Source organism: Mustela lutreola, chromosome 1 (assembly GCF_030435805.1).
Source record: "Mustela lutreola isolate mMusLut2 chromosome 1, mMusLut2.pri, whole genome shotgun sequence".
Lineage (NCBI taxonomy): Eukaryota > Metazoa > Chordata > Mammalia > Carnivora > Mustelidae > Mustela > Mustela lutreola.
The window spans coordinates 129656196-129677167 of record NC_081290.1 but is presented as its reverse complement, the minus strand read 5'-3'; the positions used below and the strand labels follow the sequence as shown (position 1 = coordinate 129677167).

Below are 20972 nucleotides of genomic sequence, written 5' to 3'. Positions count from 1 at the left end.
AACCTGCTGATTTGCCCAGGATCTCATGTGCTAATCAATCAATCAATCAATAATATATATATATATACACATGCACATCAAAATCTTGGAGTGAAATATAACAAAGTGTTTAATCACTATTGTTTCTGAGCAGTGCAAATTGTGACTTTCATTTTATTTAAAATACTTTTCTATATTTTCCATACTTTCTGTATAATCAGTAAAAATTTTTTAAAAGAAATAGCAGTGCTTCATACTTGAGAAACAGCATATTACAATTTTTAAAAAGATTTTATTTATTTATTTGACAGAGAGAGAGAGAGAGAGATCACAAGTAGGGAGAGAGGCAGGCAGAGAGAGGGGGAAGCAGGATCCCTGCTGAGAAAGAGGGCCCTCCCCAGAGAGCCCAATGTGGGGCTTGATCCCAGGACGCTGAGACCACAACCTGAGCCAAAGGCAGAGGCTTACCCCACTGAGCCACCCAGGCGTCCCAGCATATTACAATATTAAGTTCCTGTCAGAGCTAGCTGATAGAATCCCATTAATTTTTCAATTAAGAACTTGGAATCAAAAAGTTAAAATGAAAAAGACAGGCTTTTCTTGTAATTACATATAGTTTAATTTTTTTTTTAAACATTAAAAACAAAACACATTTCTGTAACATTGACCACAGGTGTATATATGTTTTAAAATATGTGGTCCTTAGTTCCTTGTCTCAAAATAATTAATTTTTTTTTTTAATAGAGCACCAAAATTGCTTGCTCTCTACGCCTCCAAATAATGTCAGGTGACCTTTTCTTATACTCAGTTTCAGAGAAAATAATTACAAATTGTATTTTCTCATTTATCTCCTAAAAAAAGAAATAACATCTATGAGTTAAAAGGAGTAACAGAGAAAAGAATGCTTTTAGAAGAGAACATACTAAAATTAACATTGACTAAGTTAAACTGATTTAAGGAAATTAGAATAAGCTTGTTTTGAAATGCTTAATGCCTAGAAAGACATTTTTGCTATTTCTTCTGTACCAAACTGAAGAGTATCACCCAAAAAGAAAATAAAACCCAACTGAATTTCTAATATGGCCACATATATTTAAAAAGAAATACGTTTTAAATGAAAACATTTATCTACATTTTTATTAGCAGTTTTAGTTTTGCTTTAAGAAGTTTGTAGATCTACGGACGCCTGGGTGGCTCAGTTGGTTAAGCAGCTGCCTTCGGCTCAGGTCATGATCCCAGCATCCCACATTGGGCTCCTTGCTCGGCAGGGAGCCTGCTTCTCCCTCTGCCTCTGCCTGCCTCTCTGTCTGCCTGTGCTCACTCTCACTCCCTCTCTCTCTCTGGCAAATAAATAAAAAATCTTAAAAAAAAAAAGAAGTTTGTAGATCTAATAAATTCATGTGTAAAACATAATTTTAATTGGTCTGATGAAGCCAGATGAAAAATTGTAAATTATGTATATAATTTTTTTGGTAAGGTTTTATACTTTCAGATAGCTGTTAACACATGATGACACCTTGACATTCTGATATAAAATAAAAATTCAAACAAGATTTTGCTTATACAAGGCCAAAGGCAATTCATATTGGAGGATTGGTTTTGTGGCATAAGACATCACAACTGGTATATAGAAGAAAAATTACAGATGTTGAAGGGATGAAGTAAAATTAAGCTTCAACCCTAATACAGTATTGTTAATTTTCAATGTATCCAGGCAACTTTCTCTAAAACTACTTAAATTCCAAGTGTCAGTTTCCATGGTCTCTGAAAAAGGTGTGTTTAACAGGTCTACCTTAACAGGTTAGATCTATTTAAACTGGGGCACTTTGCTATCTGTAAGGAAAGTTCATACTTAATTGTTCACACAGGTATCCAAGTATTCATTGAAGGGTGTAGGGCAGGGTATTAAGCAATGCCTGATGTGTCACTGGCAGGCCTAAGACAGGTAGTGGGGAAGGAAAAAGGAGAAGGAAAAGGAGAGTAGGAGAGTAGAGGAGGAGGAAAGGAAGAGGGATAGGAGGTGAGAAGAAGAGAAAAAGGCACGTATGGGAAACGGAAAACCATTACCAATCACTAAGTACCTATATGTGTCTATATATTGCTCTGCTTTTATCCTTCAAACAGGACAGGGGAAGAAGTATAGACAATGGAAGGAAAGAACTGAAAGAAGAGCATACAAAGGAGGGATCTGGAGCAAAATACAACTTTGAGCATGTCTTGGGATCCAAATAAACAAAAATAAATGTTAAGTTTAGTCCACTCATCATAAACCACTTAGTCTTATTATGAACTCAACTTAATTATCACATTACCCAATGTTTATTTTCAGAACCCACTGCAATGTAAGAAAATTAAGACCAGTCCTAGACGAAGTTGCTTCTTGGTAAAGTGAACACCATTTTTGTTCATTTCATTCAATAAATATTAATTCCTATAGTGTGCTCAGGAGAATGATATAAACTTATGAGGCCATCTTATGGTTGAATGAAAATATGATTCTCACTCTTTCCTCCACCTCCTCTAACAAGAGGAATGATCTGACATGTTACTTTCTGAGGGATGTATGACATTTTAGCAGAAATACACTGAACTTCTAGATCAAAACAAGCATTTACATTAAACGGTCTAACTTTTATTCTCCATCCTTGTTTTACTGCTGAGGGAGTGAATGTCAGAGGAGTCAGTGGAGGTATAAGCCTGATTCTTGAAACCCCTGATTTAACATGTTCCTTTTATAGTGGCTTAGAGTGGAGTGGAGTGGAGGAAAGAGACTATCAGGCAGATACCTCACCTTTGACCTACTTTGTATATCTGGCAACCTCGTATCAGGATCTATGAGTCTATGTATTTTAATCAGAATTTTCTTTTGGGTCTACCTTGCTAACACTGGGTTTCCCACTAATTCCTCATTCAGTAAATGGATTAGACTATATTCCTTGACATCTACTTTCTCTTCCTTTTCCAGAACTCCCAGATAAATATTAAATGTTACTTGGTATATTTGATATTTCTGAAGCACTCTGTAATACTCAGTCATATAACATTTTAATCAATTATTCTAATATACTTCTATGCCTCTAATATCATTTCAGTTCTATGATTACTAATTTCTAGCAAAAGTGGCTGGCCAATTAAGACATATTAATGTAATCAATGAATTCTCAGAAATAAAGTTACTTTTTAACTTGCCCTTTATGGGCAGAAACTCTGACTAAAATGCTCCAGTAATGCCAACATGTCCCAGAGAGGAACTGATAAGAGATAATAGAATGGGGAAACCTTTAACAAATTTCTAGTTTTTTTAGACTAAGTATGGCTTTATTATTTTTGGAAGTATAGTTCCAGAGCTGAAAAATCATACATGATTGCTTTTACAAACACACTGCCAGGCCAAATAGATTTCAAGATTTACCTACCATTTGTTTTCTTCTATTATGCTAAATAATTGAGAGTTGACTATATTTAGAATGTTCTTCTGGCCTTACTATTCAAAACAATGAACACAGCCATTTATTTTTTTCTCTACAGTGCTTACTGAAAGAATTATTTCGCAACATTATTTAGATTCTCTAGGTAAGATCATTTTATTTATAGCCCATGGTCATTTTCTTTTTTGGTAAGTAAAATGCTTAAAATGAAAATATAAATGGGTACTATTTTACATTTATCAGATACAATAAAAATTCAGTGATGTTCTTTCAGAAAAAAGTATACTCAGATGTATTTCAGACTACAGACTAATAAATACAATGAGCACTTAACTTTAATTAGTCTAAGTCAAATCTTTGGGTTTGTTTATATTAAAATATTTTATCTTTCAAAGACTTCTTTTTTCAGAAGAAAACATAAATAATAAAAACTTGGTAACACAAGTATCTTAAATTTATTTCTTACTAATACAAAGGTTACCAATTATAATCAATTTAATTATAATCTAAATCTAACTAAAATCTAAATTTCACATTTGGTCTCCATATTTTCTCTAGTCTTTTATTAAATGCTTTTAAATAATGAATATTAACATAATATCAACAGTAACATTTTTCTTTTGCTATCAACTATTTTATTTTAATTAGCAATTACATTTTTACTAGCAAGTTCTACTGATTCATACTATGATTAATTTATATGACTTCTAAATCAATTCCTTATTTTGTAGGTATTTAAATAAAAACACTGGGATGACTGGGTGGCTTAGTTGGTTAAGTATCTGTCTTCCACTCAGGTCATGATCCCAGGGTCCTGGAATTGAGCCCCACATCTGGCTCCTTGCTCAGTGGGGTGCCTGTTTCTTTCTCTGCCTGCCGCTCCCCCTGCTTGTGCTCGCTCTCAGACAAATAAATAAGATCTTAAAAAAAAATAAGATTCTAGAAACTTTTAATAAAAAATATATGTAACACCTAGTTATGCAGGGTCCAAATAACTTTATTTATTTATTTATTTTTTAAAGGAAGCTCTGTGTCCAGTGTAGGGCTTAAACTCTTGTTCTGAGATCAAGAGTCACATGCTCTATGGACCAAGCCGGCCAGGTACCCTGAGTCCAAACAACTTTAAGGAAGATTAATATTTAATTTTCTGGGGCATGATAACACTAAAAGTAATAGTACTAATTTAAGATATTATTTATAACTCTAAAAAATGACCTATTTATATAGGCAGAAAGATCTTACCCCAATGACATATAGATGTTAAGCACAAAATATACATTTTTTTTTCAAAAGATATAGTTGTAATGATATTTCATACCTGGCAGTCATCCACTTTCGTTCTCATTACTCCTTTCATGTATTCTTTGTCCATGGTAGGAGAGACACCGAAACTATTTCCCATACATAATATTTCTGCTTTTCCATCTGGATAAGTTACTTCCACAGAACCATTCAGAATCACTGACCAGGAATCCAGCTAATTAAAAGAAATGAAGACAAAGCAGAGAATCATGGTCATGCAGCTATTAGTGCTAGAATGGTTCCTACAAAGGATTTAGCAGATCTTTCACCTTAAGGATGGAATAATTCAAGGAAAATGAACTGTTTACTAAACTCAAAGAACAAGGAATAAAGCAAAGCACAGCACAGATCTGTGTTTTCCACACACCTAGCCAAGGGTGCTTATTCTGCTCTTTTAATTTGACCTTGGACGCTTTTCTCTAAGTAACACAAGGAAAAAGAATTCTTCTGCTCCCCAAAACATATGTAAGTAATATCAAATGATCACCATTGTCTCAATAAGATCATTTTGTTCTGACAAAAGGCATATTATGAACATTCAAAGTTACAAAAATCTGAAAAGTTAATACATCAAAGTATTTCTATCAGTATCATATGAAATATTATTATAAGAAATAGTGGATTTGGAATACTTTGACATAACAATAAGTATATCATAATTCTTGAATTATTCAAATTACTTGTTGCTTATTTTTTTAAGAGGAAGAAATAAGAATTTTTTTGTGTATATTTGTGTATATTTTTGCGCATAAAGCAAATTGTTGAGAGACCCTCAAACAGAAACTTTTTAAGTGGTGGCAATGTTCACTGACCTCTTCACCATCATTTAACACTATGGTCCCAGCTCTTTCCACCACTGCAAACACCATCACGGCACAGAGTTCTCGTCTCACCGACATTGTCATATTGGCAAAAGCAGGCAACTGGTGCATAAATTCTAAGAGTTGTTCTGAAAGGCAAAAGATATTGTAAACATTACAACTTTTTTAAAAGCAAACATTCAAAAAGAATGCTTTAGGGTTCTTTTTAAATGTCCTACAAATGTGCCCACTGGAAAATATAATTACTTCAATTATTGTTAGTACAAAAGTTGGATTTCTTGCAGGTATACCAAGAATTGTCACTGTGGAAATGGTGACATTTACTTATTGATTTAGGAACAACGTATACACTATAATTCAAATTCTAATGGGAATGAAGAAATTAACAAACTTCAAATGGGAAATTTCTATTGAAAATGAACTATGATCTTAAGGCTAATTAAAGCTGAAATGAAATAAAGCTCTGAGAATTCTGCAAAAAGTCAGTAGGTCTATTCTAGTGTCTTTTGGGCAAGTAGATGTCCAAAACAGCAGAAATAACCTCTCTTAATCTAAAGCTAGTCCAGGATTTAGAATTCAAAGGATAAATTTGATGAATGAAGACAAACCTATCAAAATTAATCAACTAAAAAAATTTATAATATTATGTGAGAAATACAAATGAAGATTGATATATTATTTTTTATTCCACAGACTGGCCAAAAAAGAGAAAAGTATGAACACTCTTCCTGTTGGCAATGCTGTGGAGAAACAGCTTAAACTTTGATGCATTTCTAGCTGTTGACAAGATGGATGACTTCATAGTCTTTTCTAGTCCTGTGGTCTCTATTTTTAATTTTCTCTATTATTAGGTACCTTTACTAACTACTTGCTAAATGCTTTCCTTACTTTCACTATGGCTCCATGAGGCACATGTTTTCTTTCTCATTTCATAGGGGGAAGCCGGCTCAAAGTCATATAATTAGGAGGTGGCAGTGATATGATTCCGGACTGCCTGCCTGCCAGAGCTTCTGCTGGACATTATAAGTAGTGATAAAGAACACAAGGTGAATGGCAGACTTCATTTGAATACTTATTAGTTCTATTACTTTGGAAAAGCTGACTGATTCCCTTAAGCATGTTTCTGTCATTTGTGAAAGAACAATATATAGTTGAGACAATAACATGAAATAGAAATAAAATAAAGTCCTTAGCACAGAGTAAATAATAAATAAGAACTGCTATTCTTGTCATTATTATCATATATCATTCAAACTTTTAGCTAAGTAAAATTCTGGTACATTTTTCTTGTCTTCATATAATGAAACTGTCCCTATGCATATTCCATCAATCTGTTAGGATTTAGTGACATATTTTACGTTTTCGGATATACAGTAGCTTGTTAATTGCAAAAACAACACAGAATAGAAAGATATATTCTGTGAAAACATTACATTTCCAGAGGTCAGACTAAGTGTTCTCTGGTCCAGCTGGATAATGTCTCTTCTGATTAGACCCTATGTCATCCCTCCTGTGTAAGACTTTTTGTAACACAGGGTAGCTTCAGAATCAGAGTAACAATGGTAGGTGGTACTCAGCGTTCTTAAACCTGACCCAGACTGCCGTGCCAAGAAATTAATTTACTGTTGCAAACCAGCACTTTTTTTTTTTGCAACCAATATTTAAAAAAAAAAGAAAAAGAAAAAGGAATCAAAGCACATCACTTACAAAATGCATTCTGTTTAATGAAACTTTTATTTCTGGAATGAGTAGGTGCATTTGTGTCATGCCATAAAGTATATCTATTCCTGGGCACAGTGATAAAGCAATTTCTAATGCTACTTCAAGAGGTGATCCACATCTATTATATATGGGAGGTAAGAATCATTGTTTTACAAATGCATGGGCCTTTTGATTTGAAATATAAAGGCCAATGTATAAAACCCTGGTTCTCTGACTCACCTATCACTGTTAATTCTGCAGTTACCAGCTCTGCTTTCTTCAGCTATCAGTCGCCTACCCCTCACCATAAGGTATAGAATATTATCTATAGAACACATATTTTGCTTTCCCCCCCTCCCCAATTGATACTGAATTTCCTTGGACAAATGAAGATTTATGGTCTTAAGAAAATATGGGACTAGAAGTTGTCAGAAATGTCTTAAATTTAACATAATATGTTTAGGCAACAATAAGTCAAATCACAACCACATATATGACTGAAGAATATGAAACTTATGAATATAAAGTATAAAAATATATTCAACTAGGGACTCCTGGGTGGCTCAGTTAGTTAAGCATCTATCTGCCTTTGGCTCAGGTCATGATCCCAGGGTCCTTGGATTAAGCTCCGTGTCAGGCTCCCTGCTCAGCAGGGGGCCTGCTTCTCCTTCTGCCCACCTCCTATTCATGCTCTCTCTTGCTCTCTCAAAATAAATAAATAAAATCTTTACAAAAACATATTCAACTAATACTTGTTATAATGATTTGAAATATCTTGCGTAGAAACTATTCTTGATATTTGGAAGATTCCTGTTCATTAGTGGGTCATGAAATCAAGTTGTGCTATATGAAATAATGACTAACATTAAAAAAAAAGATATGATAGGATAGGAAATATCTGTGTATCACACATAATATAGATAAATAATAAAAAGAGAGAAAAATAATTATAGTCATGTACATGATTCTTTAGCCTCAGTTGAAAAACTAAAAATAAATACATGCTTAGCCAGATGATATCTAAGAGTTTTTGACTCTCAAAGATTCAATAATGGTATTTCTGGTTTTGCAGTAACTTCTGTTTATTACACTGGAGAATTAGAGCAATTAAAAAAGTAAAAAAAATTCTATCATAACCTTCAATAAATACATAAATATGAAATGAAGCATTTGGCTGTCAGGACTCAACATAAACTCTGGTAATGCCATAGGGATCACACAGATGTTAAGGAATTCCATCTGGGATGAGTAAAAAGATAGTTTCTAGGACATGGAAAGCAGCAGTCATGGATTGGAGGACTACTTTCTTCTATATTGCTTGGAAAAATCTATTAGAATCACATATTAACTAATACTATTTTATCTTATTAGGAAAGGAATACTTCTGCTCATGAAAAAGCCATTTTTAAAAACTTTTTTTCTAGTAAGTGTGACATACAGAAAACCCAGATAATCAACTTACAGACATCATAAGCTACATCAGTATAGAAATTAATTTATCTTATTTGCTTTGCTTTAATTTTGTGTAAGAAATGATTACTATTAAGTTTTGTTTTGTTTTGTTTTAATCTGTGGAGTTTTTTGGTGGTATGTTGAAGGGGAGAAAAAAGAATTCTTTGGAAGAGATCTTGGAAGTGGGTCTCTACGCTAATGTGTCAAGGCATCAAAACAAAAAATTGAATTTACAACCATTCACAGTAATTGAGGACCTACAAAGGTATGAGTTGGAGGGCATAAATCAATAAAGTTCCTTCCTTCAAAGCACTGAAACAAAGCACTGAAACACACCCAAGAATCTATGGGAATCCAAAAGCAATTTTAATTCTTGCAGTTTTGGTGTTTTTTTTTTTAATATTTTATTTATTTATTTGACAGACAGATCACAAGTGGGCAGAGAGGCAGACGGAAAGGGAGAAGCAGGCTCCCCACTGAGCGGAGAGCCTGATCCCAGGATCCTGGGATCATGACCTGAGACAAAGGCAGAGGCTTTAACCCACTGAGCACCCAGGCGCCCCAATTCTTGCAGTTTTTAAAATATGATCAATTTTAGCAATTTCATTTGATTCAACTTAGATTCTCCCTCCAACCTAGATACACCATCCCTTCCCTCTTTTTTGTGGGGGTAGAGGAAGGTGAGGAAGGTGGTTAGGAAGAGATGTATCCAGAGAAAGCATCAATTATGTAAAAGGTTGTAGTTTATATGAAACTAAACTAAATATAACTATATACTGGAAGGTGAGTTAGATTTAATAAAAGAAACAGCTAAAGGGCTAAAGAGTTCCCACATGTGGTTCTGTTTTGGGGAGTTAGAATATAAGATCTTACAAATCTCTTGTAGGCGAAGTATTTATTAGGTCTTATCTTTAATAATAATGGTTTATTATTTTAGTTAATAGTATATTGAAAGAAGCAAGCATCAGAATCTTCACAGCTTACAAGTGAATTGTTATTCAAATAAATGTTATTCACTGGAGATTATATCAACAAGTCCATTAAGAAATAAGATAGCTTTGTATTCTCCTGTAGTAATCAGCATAGCTTTTGCTTTCCAGAAATTGTGGAAGCTTCTTAGATATGAAGTGAAAATTTTAAATTTCCAGGAATGACATTTTTAATAGTCATTATTTTCTTCCATAACTATACTAAAATGAACATATTCAAAAAGATGATACATTAACTTACAAAAGAATAATTTCTACATCAATCTGTTCATAAGCAGTGTTCAACCTCATTAAAAATATCTGAACAAGGATTTTGGATTAAGATGGCAAACTGAACACACTTCCAACTTCACTTTCTCTTTAAAACTACAATAGAAAGATTTATGTAAAGAAGTCGGCAAGGACAAAGAGAATAGGACAGTGAAGTACAACTTTGGACACTGGAAACCAAATGCATGTGTATGTGGTATCAGTCATGAGTGAGTGAAATCCACTGTTTTCAGCAGGTAAAAGAAAACCACTCTCATTTATGCTGCAGAACCCTCAAAACCCTCAAAAGACTTACAAACTGTCAGTACCTTTGGAATGGGAATAGAGGTGGTAGAGAATGAAATGGGCTGGCATCAGGGATGGAAGTCTGTGAAGCCATTAAGTACCCTCCTCCACCAGAAATTATCCAGAAAGGATTAACACAGAACACATGCTTTAATGGGGGCCACAGACTCAGGTGACTTCCACTTTGACTTCCTTCAGGTCAGAGCCCTTTAAAAGGGGCCATTCCATTACAGCCATTCCATCCTGTTCAGTTTATTCCCCAACCTCCATCACTTCCTAATCCCCACTTTATTCTTCAGATTGCAACAGAGCAAGGACCTTAACTGCCTTGCCCCCAACTGAGTTACCAGGACCTAGAAACATGTTCAGTACATCCAAGGTGCTTAATCGTATTAGCTGAATAAATTAATGGTTACCAACACGTGATATTCAATTCCTGTAAATTTTTAAATTACATTTTAAATGTCTAGCCCTAGTTGTTGGGTTTTTCTTCCTTAATTTTCTAGCATATGTATATGGTGTAAGTGGTAAAAGATTTTCTTCATGTTTGTTTCCCTCAAAACACATGCAACTGTCCACTCATAACTATGCCCGTGCGGTCCTATATCTAATCCCAATAGATCCAGTTTCTTGAATTTGTCTTCAAATATATATTGGCCCCAAAAGAGTTGGCACAGTGGTAGGAAAGATAATCTGGCTTAGCCAAAGGTGGTTACAGATTCCCGGCCTGTGGTGGAGAAAAAATGCTCAACGAAGTTGCTCTGACTCTAGTATTCTAAGGAAAGAAGCTGGAGTGCAGAAGGCTCACTCAAACACTACACGGTTATTATATTGTCAGCTCTTGCTCTGATAGAAATGTGGGTAAAGGGAACTTCAGGGGGGCACCTGGATGGCTCACTCATTAAGTGTCTGCCTTCAGCTCAGGTCATGATCTCAGGGTGCTGGCATCAAGCCCCGAATTGGGCTCTCTGCTCAGCAGGAAGCCTGATTCTCCCTCTCCCACTCCCCCTGCCGCTGTGTCTCTGTCAAATAAATAAAATCTTTTTAAAAAAAAAAGAAAAGGGAACTTCAGGGATCAGGAAAACAGACACAAAGCCACTTAGATTTCTAACTTTAGGCTGTACTTCAAGTCTCAACAACCCACAGCTCACAGGCTGCTAACTTGACATGTCATAGTTTCTCTCACTCAGTCCCATCTTTGTATGGAGCCACAGGAGAAGCAAACATGACAACTTTACCAATTGTCATTGACTAGTATTTACATATAGAAAACATGAGCTTAACAGGAATAGTGCTCAGAAGAAAAATAACAGAAGTAACACTGGAAGACTACTTTTTCTTTTTCTTTTTTTCCATAATCTTTAAAAAGGAGCTCAGCAGGAAGGGCTGTAATTAGGAAGTTTTATTACTTGCACACTCCAGAACATAACTTAATAAAATTTATTTTTTTCAACAAATAATAGTTACTATTTATGCAAAGGGAAATTTATAAATTAATTACTTTTTAGAGCTTACTATTCTTGGGCTCTATTTTATTAGATCATTTTACCCTAAAATTTTAAAATTGCTCTTAGATTCATTTTCTCACCCAAACTTACCAATGTCATCATCCGTCCTGTCAATTGGATCCTTCTCTAGACAGTCTCTCACAATGTCCCTACTCATCAGAGGATCCGACGCCCTCTCAATGTCTTCTTCATCATCGTCATCCTCAGAATCCACTGCTGTTTCTGGCAACCCACTCAGGTCCATATCACCAGCCTCACTTTCTGTGGCCTTAGAAGAGACCAAAACAGTATTTTTTAATTATCTTAAGTAAATCTTTTGTACTCAAAGGAAATAAGAACAAATCTAATTTGAAATATTTAAGTTTTAGTATATTTTAGTAAATTTTAGTATACTAACTTGTCTATAACTAAGCATGTATTCAATATCAATATCAAGAACCAGGAACCAGCACTATGTAAAAGGAATTACTTCAACAAAATAGGAGTGAATTTATATATTACATTTCTAGTTACAATTAATGATCTTATCTCAATAATTCTGATTTACCTGAGCTATCATTTGTACTTGAAATAGACTAAAGAAAAAGACAGTGTTTGTTTTTACTCTAATTTTCAAAGAGAATGGCTTAAGCTAAGAATTTAAGGTTAACGAGTGATTTTGAGCAATTCCTTCCCCAAAAGAATAGGTGTGAACTTATTAACGCCAAGACTGAACAATTTCTTTCCTATTAGACAGTCCTTATGGAAAAGTGAATCATAAATCAAAGGTAACTTGGTGAGTATGTGAACAAACATTAACATTTAGTGTGACTATCCCAATGTCCACTCTCCAATTATAAATTACCAAAAAATATTAAAAGACCATATGCCTACTGGTAACACATTCTTTCTTCATTCCTCAACACAGGTGACTGTATATCGAATTCCAAGTAATCAAGATATACTCTAGTACTTGAACGTTTTTTTTTTTTTTTAAGATTTTATTTATTTATTTGTCAGAGACAGAGGGAGAGAGAGTGAATGAGCACAGGCAGACAGAAAGGCAGGCAGAGGCAGAAGCAGGCTCCCCGTTGAGCAAGGAGCCCGATGCGGGACTCGATCCCAGGACCCCGGGATCATGACCTGAGCCGAAGGCAGCCGCTTAACCAACTGAGCCACCCAGGCGCCCCTTGAACGTTTTTTGAGTCATGGTGATCTCTTCAAAATTATCTCTTCTGTTGGGCAATATCAAGGCTAGAACAGTTATCCTATTTAGGTCATTTTATGCCTACTGTGATTATCACCTCAATAATATATACGAATGTTATCCTACTACATACCCAGAATTCACTGTTTAAGCATAAAAATGAATTCAATTAAATGTTAACTGTGTAAGTCTTAAACATCACAAACATGTTTTTCCAGATAAAATATTAAACTTTTGAAAATAGTTTGTTTTAAAACCATTAACTTTGTAGAAAACATGTATTATAAAGTTTACTAACGCTGAGTAACTTGCAGTCCACAGGGTTTTCAAAAACAATAATGACAACTTATTTTTAAGAACAGGCAAAACACATTAAAAATGAAAGAGAAAAACATAAAATACTGGGCCTGATCATCATCACCATCATTTTCTAACACCAAATACTTACAATGTGCCGGGAACTGCTCTGTTTTATGTATCTTAGCTCACTTAATCCTCCATACAATCCTATTAAGTAAGTGCCGTTTACTGACATTTATTATTATTCAAACATGCAGGTAAAGAGAAATTATTTTTCCAAGGTCATGTTACTGGTAAACTGCAGAATCCAAATCACAACCCAGGATTCTGACTCTACAGTCTTAACCAAACCTAATCTGTCTCTCTGTAACAGATACTTACATATGAATGTGGCTTATACAAGGATCTATTCCTTTCTCTGTAATTCAGCTTAGTCAATATTTAAAGAAAAAATTTATTATTTTTTTATCAACAAAGTTTAACTTTACTCAAGTCTTGGTTTATACTGCCAAACGTAACATTTAATCTTACCTTTCAAAGCAGTACAAACAGGTGTTAATATTTTCTAAAGTTTAACAAAAAGAATTTTAATCACCTTTAGTTCTTTAGGTACAACTTCCTGAACTAAAATACATATATGGTAAGAAAAAACTTAGGGGAAAATAAGTGAAGACAGAATATCTAATGAAGACAGAATAATTAAAAATGAAAAACCTAATGTCTACAAAAGCTCTGTAAGTAATGGTCTTATATTACTGCTGGGGTTAAGACCATTATCAGCAGAGGTGCTCTAGGTGAGAGAGCAGTAAGACCACAGAATTAATTGTGGCATACTCATAAACACATGTCCCAATTTATTCAGAATTCAACTGTCTCTAGATTATACAATAAAACTGAGATAGAACTTGATATGATGTGGTATGCCAAGATTGTGATCAGAGAAATTAGACTAGCCCTGTTATTATCACCGCTTTATTTCTGAAGTCTAGAAATATGACAATGTGCTAATGCTTGCCATGTTTTTATTTTCACACCAGTTTTGTCTTAACACTGAAGATGTTCATCACCTTATATTTTCAAATATATATAATTAGTCCTCTATATATTCTTTAATAAGAACCTAGAGTGAAGAAGGGACATTCCTGGAGACAGAAATTAAAAAACAAAACAAAACAAAAACTTCTAACTTCCTTTTCTTCCCCATTTTATTTTTTTTATTGTACTATGTTAGTCACCATACAGTACATCATTAGTTTTTGATGTAGTGTTCCAAGATTCATTGTTTACATTTAACACCAATGCTCCATGCAATATGTGTGTTAGTACTTAAAAATATTTTCCATTTAAATGCATTATTTTGCATGGAAGTGTTCACTTATTTGTATAATAGGTTCCCGTAAAGACTATTGTTTAACTCTAAAATAAATAAATAAATAAATAAATAAATACTTCTAAATAACAGTTATAGAGCTTACAGTTTTTCTTTAATTTTTAAACATCTAACATATAGTAAGAGATAAAAAGATATTTCATACCATCCCAAAGAAATCATTACTGTCGTTTAAATTAATTATATTTAAATCTTAAATAGAACAAAAACTTTCTCTTTTTTTTAACATAAGCTCTATGCCCAACACTGGACTTGAACTCAGAACTCCAACATCAAGAGTCACACGTTCTACTGACAGAGTCAGCCAGGCATCCCAGAACAAGGACTTTTCAATGGGAATTGGATTGGGGTGCCTGGGTGGCCCAGTGGGTTAAAGCCTCTGCCTTCAGCTCAGGTCATGATCCCAGGGTCCTGGGATCGAGCCCCACATTGCATCGTGCTCTCTGCTCAGCAGGGAGCCTGCTTCCCTTCCTCTCTCTCTGCCTGCCTCTGCCAACTTGTGATGTCTGTCTGTCAAATAAATAAATAAATAATCTTTTTAAAAATTTTTAAAAAATGGGAATTGGATTAATCTCTTCAAAAATGAACCCTCCCCATGTGTGTAAATGATCTTTGTTGTTTTCTATCTATTATATGTATTCCATTCTTAAACAAATTATTCACGAAATAACACTCACTAAACCAGTAACTTGTTTTTTTTTAAATAAATGTTCATTATATTTTAAAATACTACAGAATCCCCTTATTTTTTTTTTTTTTAATCTTTAACTAAGCCCTAGGCCCAATGGGGGCTTGAACTCTCGACTCTAAGATGAAGAGTTACATGTTGTACTGAGTGAGCCAGCCAGGCACCCCTACAGAAGAATTCCTTTTCATAATACCTTTTAAATAGAACTCGATAAACAATTTTTTAGGAGTCTACTAATTCCATAATATTACTGTTTCATGACAATGAAATGTTTAGAGACTGGAGTTAAAAGTTTAATGACCTGGCCTACAGAAGTGTACCCAGCTTAGGAGTGCCTGGAACCAAGCAGTTACTGAATTTACAAAAAACGAAAAACTTAGAGTTTAGTTATTCAAATCTTAGTTCTGACGTTTATAATGTGACTTTAGCAAAATTACTTAAACTCTATGAAACTAGTTTTACTGGCAAACTAGAATTCTATCTTCCCATTCATAGGACTGTTCTTGACTCAAATAAGGAGAAAGAAAAGAAAGCTCATTACAGGTTACTTCAAAAGTCAGTCCCTTCCTGGGGCACCTTGGGGGCTCAGGTCATGATCCTGGGATTGAACCCTGTGTCAGGCTCTCTGCTCAGTGAGGAGTCTGCTTCTCCCTCTTCCTCTACCCTTCAACCCACTCATGCTCTAAGAAATAATAAAACAAAACAAAATAAAACAAAATCTTGAAAAAAAAAAAAGCCCCTTCCTTAAGAGGACATGTTTTCTTATATCAGCACTGGCTTATCTTTACCTCCTCTCATCCCAGTAACAAAGCTTGCACATAACTGGCAAAATTAAAAAAAAAAAAATTCTATTCAATACCACAACCTCTTACTGTAAAAAATGTCTCAGGCTAATTGCGACCATTAAATTCTGGTTAAACAGCTCATAAGATAATTATAAAAACAGTGATCCTACATTGAATGACCACCATGTAGCTAGTACTACATTTGATGCTTTTAATACATAATCATCTTCATATCAATTCAGCAAATTAGGATTATTACCCCTACTTTTCAGATGAGAAAACACTAGGAAAATCAAATAACTTGTTCAACATAAACCAAACCAAACCTAGTAATTGTACTGGGACTTAAAATCAGTTCTGACCAATTCAAGCTAGTAAATACTCTGCACTATAATACTTTGCCAAGTTTTCTCAATAGACTGTCTTCATAAAGAAAATAGTTAAATCATTAAACATCAGGGAAAAGCAAATCAAAACCACAATGAGATATCACCTTACACCTGTCAGAATGGCTAGACTCACAAAGACAAAAAATAACAAGTGTTGGTGAGAATGTGGAGAAAAAGGAACCCTCGTGCACTGTTGCTAGGAATATAAGTGTGAAGAACAGTATGGGGGTTCCTTAACAAATTTAAACTAGAAACACTGTAGGATCCAATAATTCTACTACTGGATATTTACCCAAAGAGAATGAAAACACTAATTCAAAAGGATACATTCATCCCTATGTTTATTGCAGCATCATTTACAATAGCTAAGATATGGAAGTAACCCAAGTATATATGGATAGATGAGTGGATAAAGATGGGGCATGTGTGGGCGCGTGCGCATGCACGCACGCACATACACACATACACACACACACAGGAATATTATTCAGCTATAAAAAAAAAGGAATTAGATCTTGCCTGGCCATTTGTGATAATAGTGGATGGACCTATAGGGTATTATGCTAAGTGAAATAAGTCAAAGAAAGACAAATACCACATGATTTCACTTATATGTGGATCTAAAAAACAAAATGAATGAACAAACAAAAAGAAGAAACTGACCTATAAATACAGAGAACAAACTGATGCCTGCCAGAGAGGGAAGGGATTGGGAGAAAGGGCAAAATGGTTAAAGGGGATGGGAAATACAGGCTTCCAGATACGGAATGAACAAGTTAGGAGAATAAAAGTTACAGACAGTAGAGGGAATACAGTCAATAATACTATATTAACATTGTATGGTGACAGATGGTAGCTACACTAGTGGTGAGCACAGCATAATTTACTGACTTGTGGAATCACTATGTTGTACACATCAAACAAATGTAAAAATGTTAACACTGTCAACTCTACTAAAAAATAGTTAAAATATAATAGAGCAATGAAATTTTTCTGCTTTGCTAAGTCATACAACATAAAATTTTGAATATATGTATTTATATATAAACATAAATAAAATGCTTGCTATTTTCTAGCTTCCTCCAAACTATAATATTACTAAGATTAATGCTAGTCTTTAAACCCTTTTATTCTAAATAAAGATAAGCACACAGACACTTGATATTTAAAAAGTATCTGTTTATATTTGTCTCAGGAGCAAGAAGAAAGATTTACATAATTCAGTTAGGCAAAGAACTCCTGTCCTAAATTACAGATTTAGATGTACATTATAGTTAAATAGTAATATTCTAAAAGAAAAAAACTAGTAATATTTTTAGATCAATGCCAAAAGCTCTATGATTTCCTGAAATCAAAAGGGATTACATATATTGTATTATGAATACAGTTCTTAAGATATTATTTTGCATTTTAAAATTTTTTTAAATTTTTTTATAGACATATAATGTATTATTAGCCCCAGGAGTACAGGTCTGTGAATCGCCAGGTTTACACACTTCACAGCATTCATCATATCACATACCCTCCCCAATGTCCATAACCCCACCCCCTCTTCCAAGCCCCCTCCCCCTGGTCACCCTCAGTTTGTTTTGTAACAATAAGAGTCACTTATGGTTTCTCTCCCTCCCGATCCCATCTTGTTTCATTTATTCTTTTCCTACCCCCAAGCCCCACATGTTGCATCTCCTCTTCCTCATATCAGGGAGATCATATGATAGTTGTCTTTCTCTCACTGACTTATTTTCCTAAGCATAATACCCTCTAGTTCCACTTATTTTGCATTTTTAAAGGATATGAAGAAAATGAACAGAAGAAATATTAAATGCCATAAAGCTCCAGTGAATTAATTTAACTAAAATTAATTTATTTAACTAAAATAAAAATAATTACAGCATAGGTTTTATCATCAGGTATCAAAAATCAGTTATGAAAAGAAGTTTTTGCTTACTAAATAAATCATGAATATTCCCATGGTTAAAAGAGTTGCTTACTAAGCATTCTTGAAGTAAATAAATTTTGTGCAGAATTTCAAATATACATATTTAATCCGAAGAGTATCTAAGTCAGACCCCGATATAAATTTAGGGTAGAAGAAGGTTATATTGAACGCTAACACTGATACTAATTTAACTGAGACAAGGGAGTAGGAACTGCTTATAAAACCATATATATGTAGAAAGTATAAAAATATATTTGGAAATAAGTTTAATGTTTGCAAAAGGCTAGTTTGTATATTTTAAGTTATGCTGCTCCTAACTTTACACATTAACTTTTTAAGTTTCAAATATAGGCTTTAAAAATATATTTATGCCTAAAAGAAACAATTTTACAACTCTTAGTAAAAATTGTTAGGTTTCTTTCCAAAAACTATAATCATAACAAATGTGTGACCATCTATCTGTAAATATTTATTATAAGTAAGAAAGTTTGTGCTAATTTGACAGGAAAATAGCATATTTATATTACTAATATATTTTGAAATATTTTAAGGAACAGATATCTACATGTACTCTTTTGCAAATTACCTACTCTTATTCTTTGAATATTGGTATATGGTGAGCTGAGTATTTTTCTTATTCATCTGCACAAGTGAGTTGTATTCTTTTTTTTTTTTTTTAAGATTTTTATTTATTTATTTGACAGAGATCAAAAGTAGGCAGAGAGGCAGGCGGAGGGGGGGGTGCTGGGCGGGGTGGGAAGCAGGCTCCCTGCTAAGCAGAAAGCCCCATGCGGGACTCAATCCTAGGATCCTGGGATCATTACCTGAGCTGAAGGCAGAGGCTTTGACCCATTGAGCCACCCAGGTGCCCCAGTGAGTTGTATTCTGACTTTAAATCTTTGCCTCAAATGATCTTTTAATTACTAATTTTTTTAATTTTTATACCATTAAGAGTTTTCTAACTCTTTAGTATTTATATGGAATTTTTTAAAAAGATTTTATTTATTTGATAGACAGTGATTACAAGTAGGCAGAGAGGCAGGCAGAGAGAGAGGAGGAAGCAGGTTCCCTGCCGAGCAGAGAGCCTGATGTGGGGCTCAATCCCAGGGCCCTGGGATCATGACCTGAGCCGAAGGCAGAGGCCTTAACCCACTGAGCCACCCAGGCACCCCAGTTTATATGGAATTTGATTTTAATTATGATATAAGGTGAGACTACAGGGGTGCTTGGGTAGCTCAGTCAGTTAAGCGTCTGACTCTTGGTTTTGGCTCAGGTCAAGATCTTGGAGTCATGAGACCTATCCCTGTGTAGGGCTCTGTGCTCAGCATGGAGTCTGCTTGAGATTCTCTTCTTCCTCCTCCTCTTCTGCCCCTCCCCCTGCTTGCAGTCTTTCTCCCTCTCTCTCATAAATACATACATACATACATACTTTTAAAAATAAAATAAATAAAAAAGTGAGACTATAAAATGACTACCTCTACCTCAAAGATCATTTATTGAAAAATCCATCACATTCTTCATTGATTTGTAAGGATTCCTATATTACGTATTATGTACTTACACATGAATTCCATTTTACTTGACTTCTCTGTTCTGTTGATCTATTTCTGAACAACTGTTTCCAGTCCACCAGCTATTGCTCTGATAATCACACTATGTAGCTAGGATCTTATCATAGCTACAACTACACCAACTTAGGCATTCTGTTTTCTACTGCCAACAAATTCCTACCTTCAACCGCTTTCACCTGTTTCCAAGGTAACCCTTTTTCAACTCATGACCTTCGGTCTTCTAGACTTTACTACCTTCTATGCTTAGCTTTCGCCCCTCCAGCTTGTGAACTCTAATATTTCAATCACATTCATTCAATACACCTTTATCCAATGCCCACAATCCTGGCTCTAAAGAGAAAATGGAGATGAGACAGGGAAGTTCCCTATCTTCTTGAAACTGTCATCTTAGTAAGCAGACAGAACAACACAGAAAGCAATAATTATTTCAATCAAAGTCTAAACAAAAGGATCAGCCAGGAAAGAAACCAAAACGTAGGACCTACTTTTCAGAAAGTAATAAGGAAAGAACTCTCTGAGAAGATAGTACTTAAAAATGAAGGCAGAAAAGGATCGACCTAGGAGAAAACACTCCGGGCAGAAGGCATGCAAAAAAACAAAGCTCAGTAGTTAAAAAGACGTTGGCATGTTGCTTCATCCGTCTTTGTGTTACACTCATTTAACAAAACTCCAGAACTGGATGAAGCCAAGTCTTTGCTTTCTTTTTACTTAACAGGACAGAGGGAAATCACTCTGCATTTGATGGCAACCATCTCAGCTGAGCTTCCATTACTCTAAACAATTTGCTCTCCTACTCCCTGAAACTTCTATTTCAAAACTTTCTCTGCTTAAAACTCTCAACCTGCCAATCCTCTTCCTCTCAACAAATGAACTCACCTCTTCAGAGAAAAATTGAAGCCATGAGAAAGAAACACCCTTAACTCCCAAACTCCCCACCCCAAATCCATCATGATAAATATGTACCTTTTAAGACAGAGGAAGGTTTTTCT

The 20972-nt window shown here is 34.5% G+C and overlaps 1 protein-coding gene across 16 annotated transcripts in view; it reads right to left on the bottom strand.

Annotated features, from left to right (window-relative positions):
• RAPGEF2 (Rap guanine nucleotide exchange factor 2) overlaps positions 1 to 20972 on the bottom strand; it is a 234978-nt gene that overhangs the window by 28611 nt on the left and 185395 nt on the right. For all 16 annotated transcript variants that reach the window (XM_059174198.1, XM_059174185.1, XM_059174188.1 and 13 more), the window contains 3 exons: positions 11826 to 12003; positions 5522 to 5658; positions 4726 to 4884 (listed from right to left, as the gene is read on the bottom strand). In XM_059174198.1, coding sequence (XP_059030181.1) covers positions 4726 to 4884; positions 5522 to 5658; positions 11826 to 12003 — 474 coding nt within the window. The remainder of the gene's footprint in view (positions 1 to 4725; positions 4885 to 5521; positions 5659 to 11825; positions 12004 to 20972) is intronic.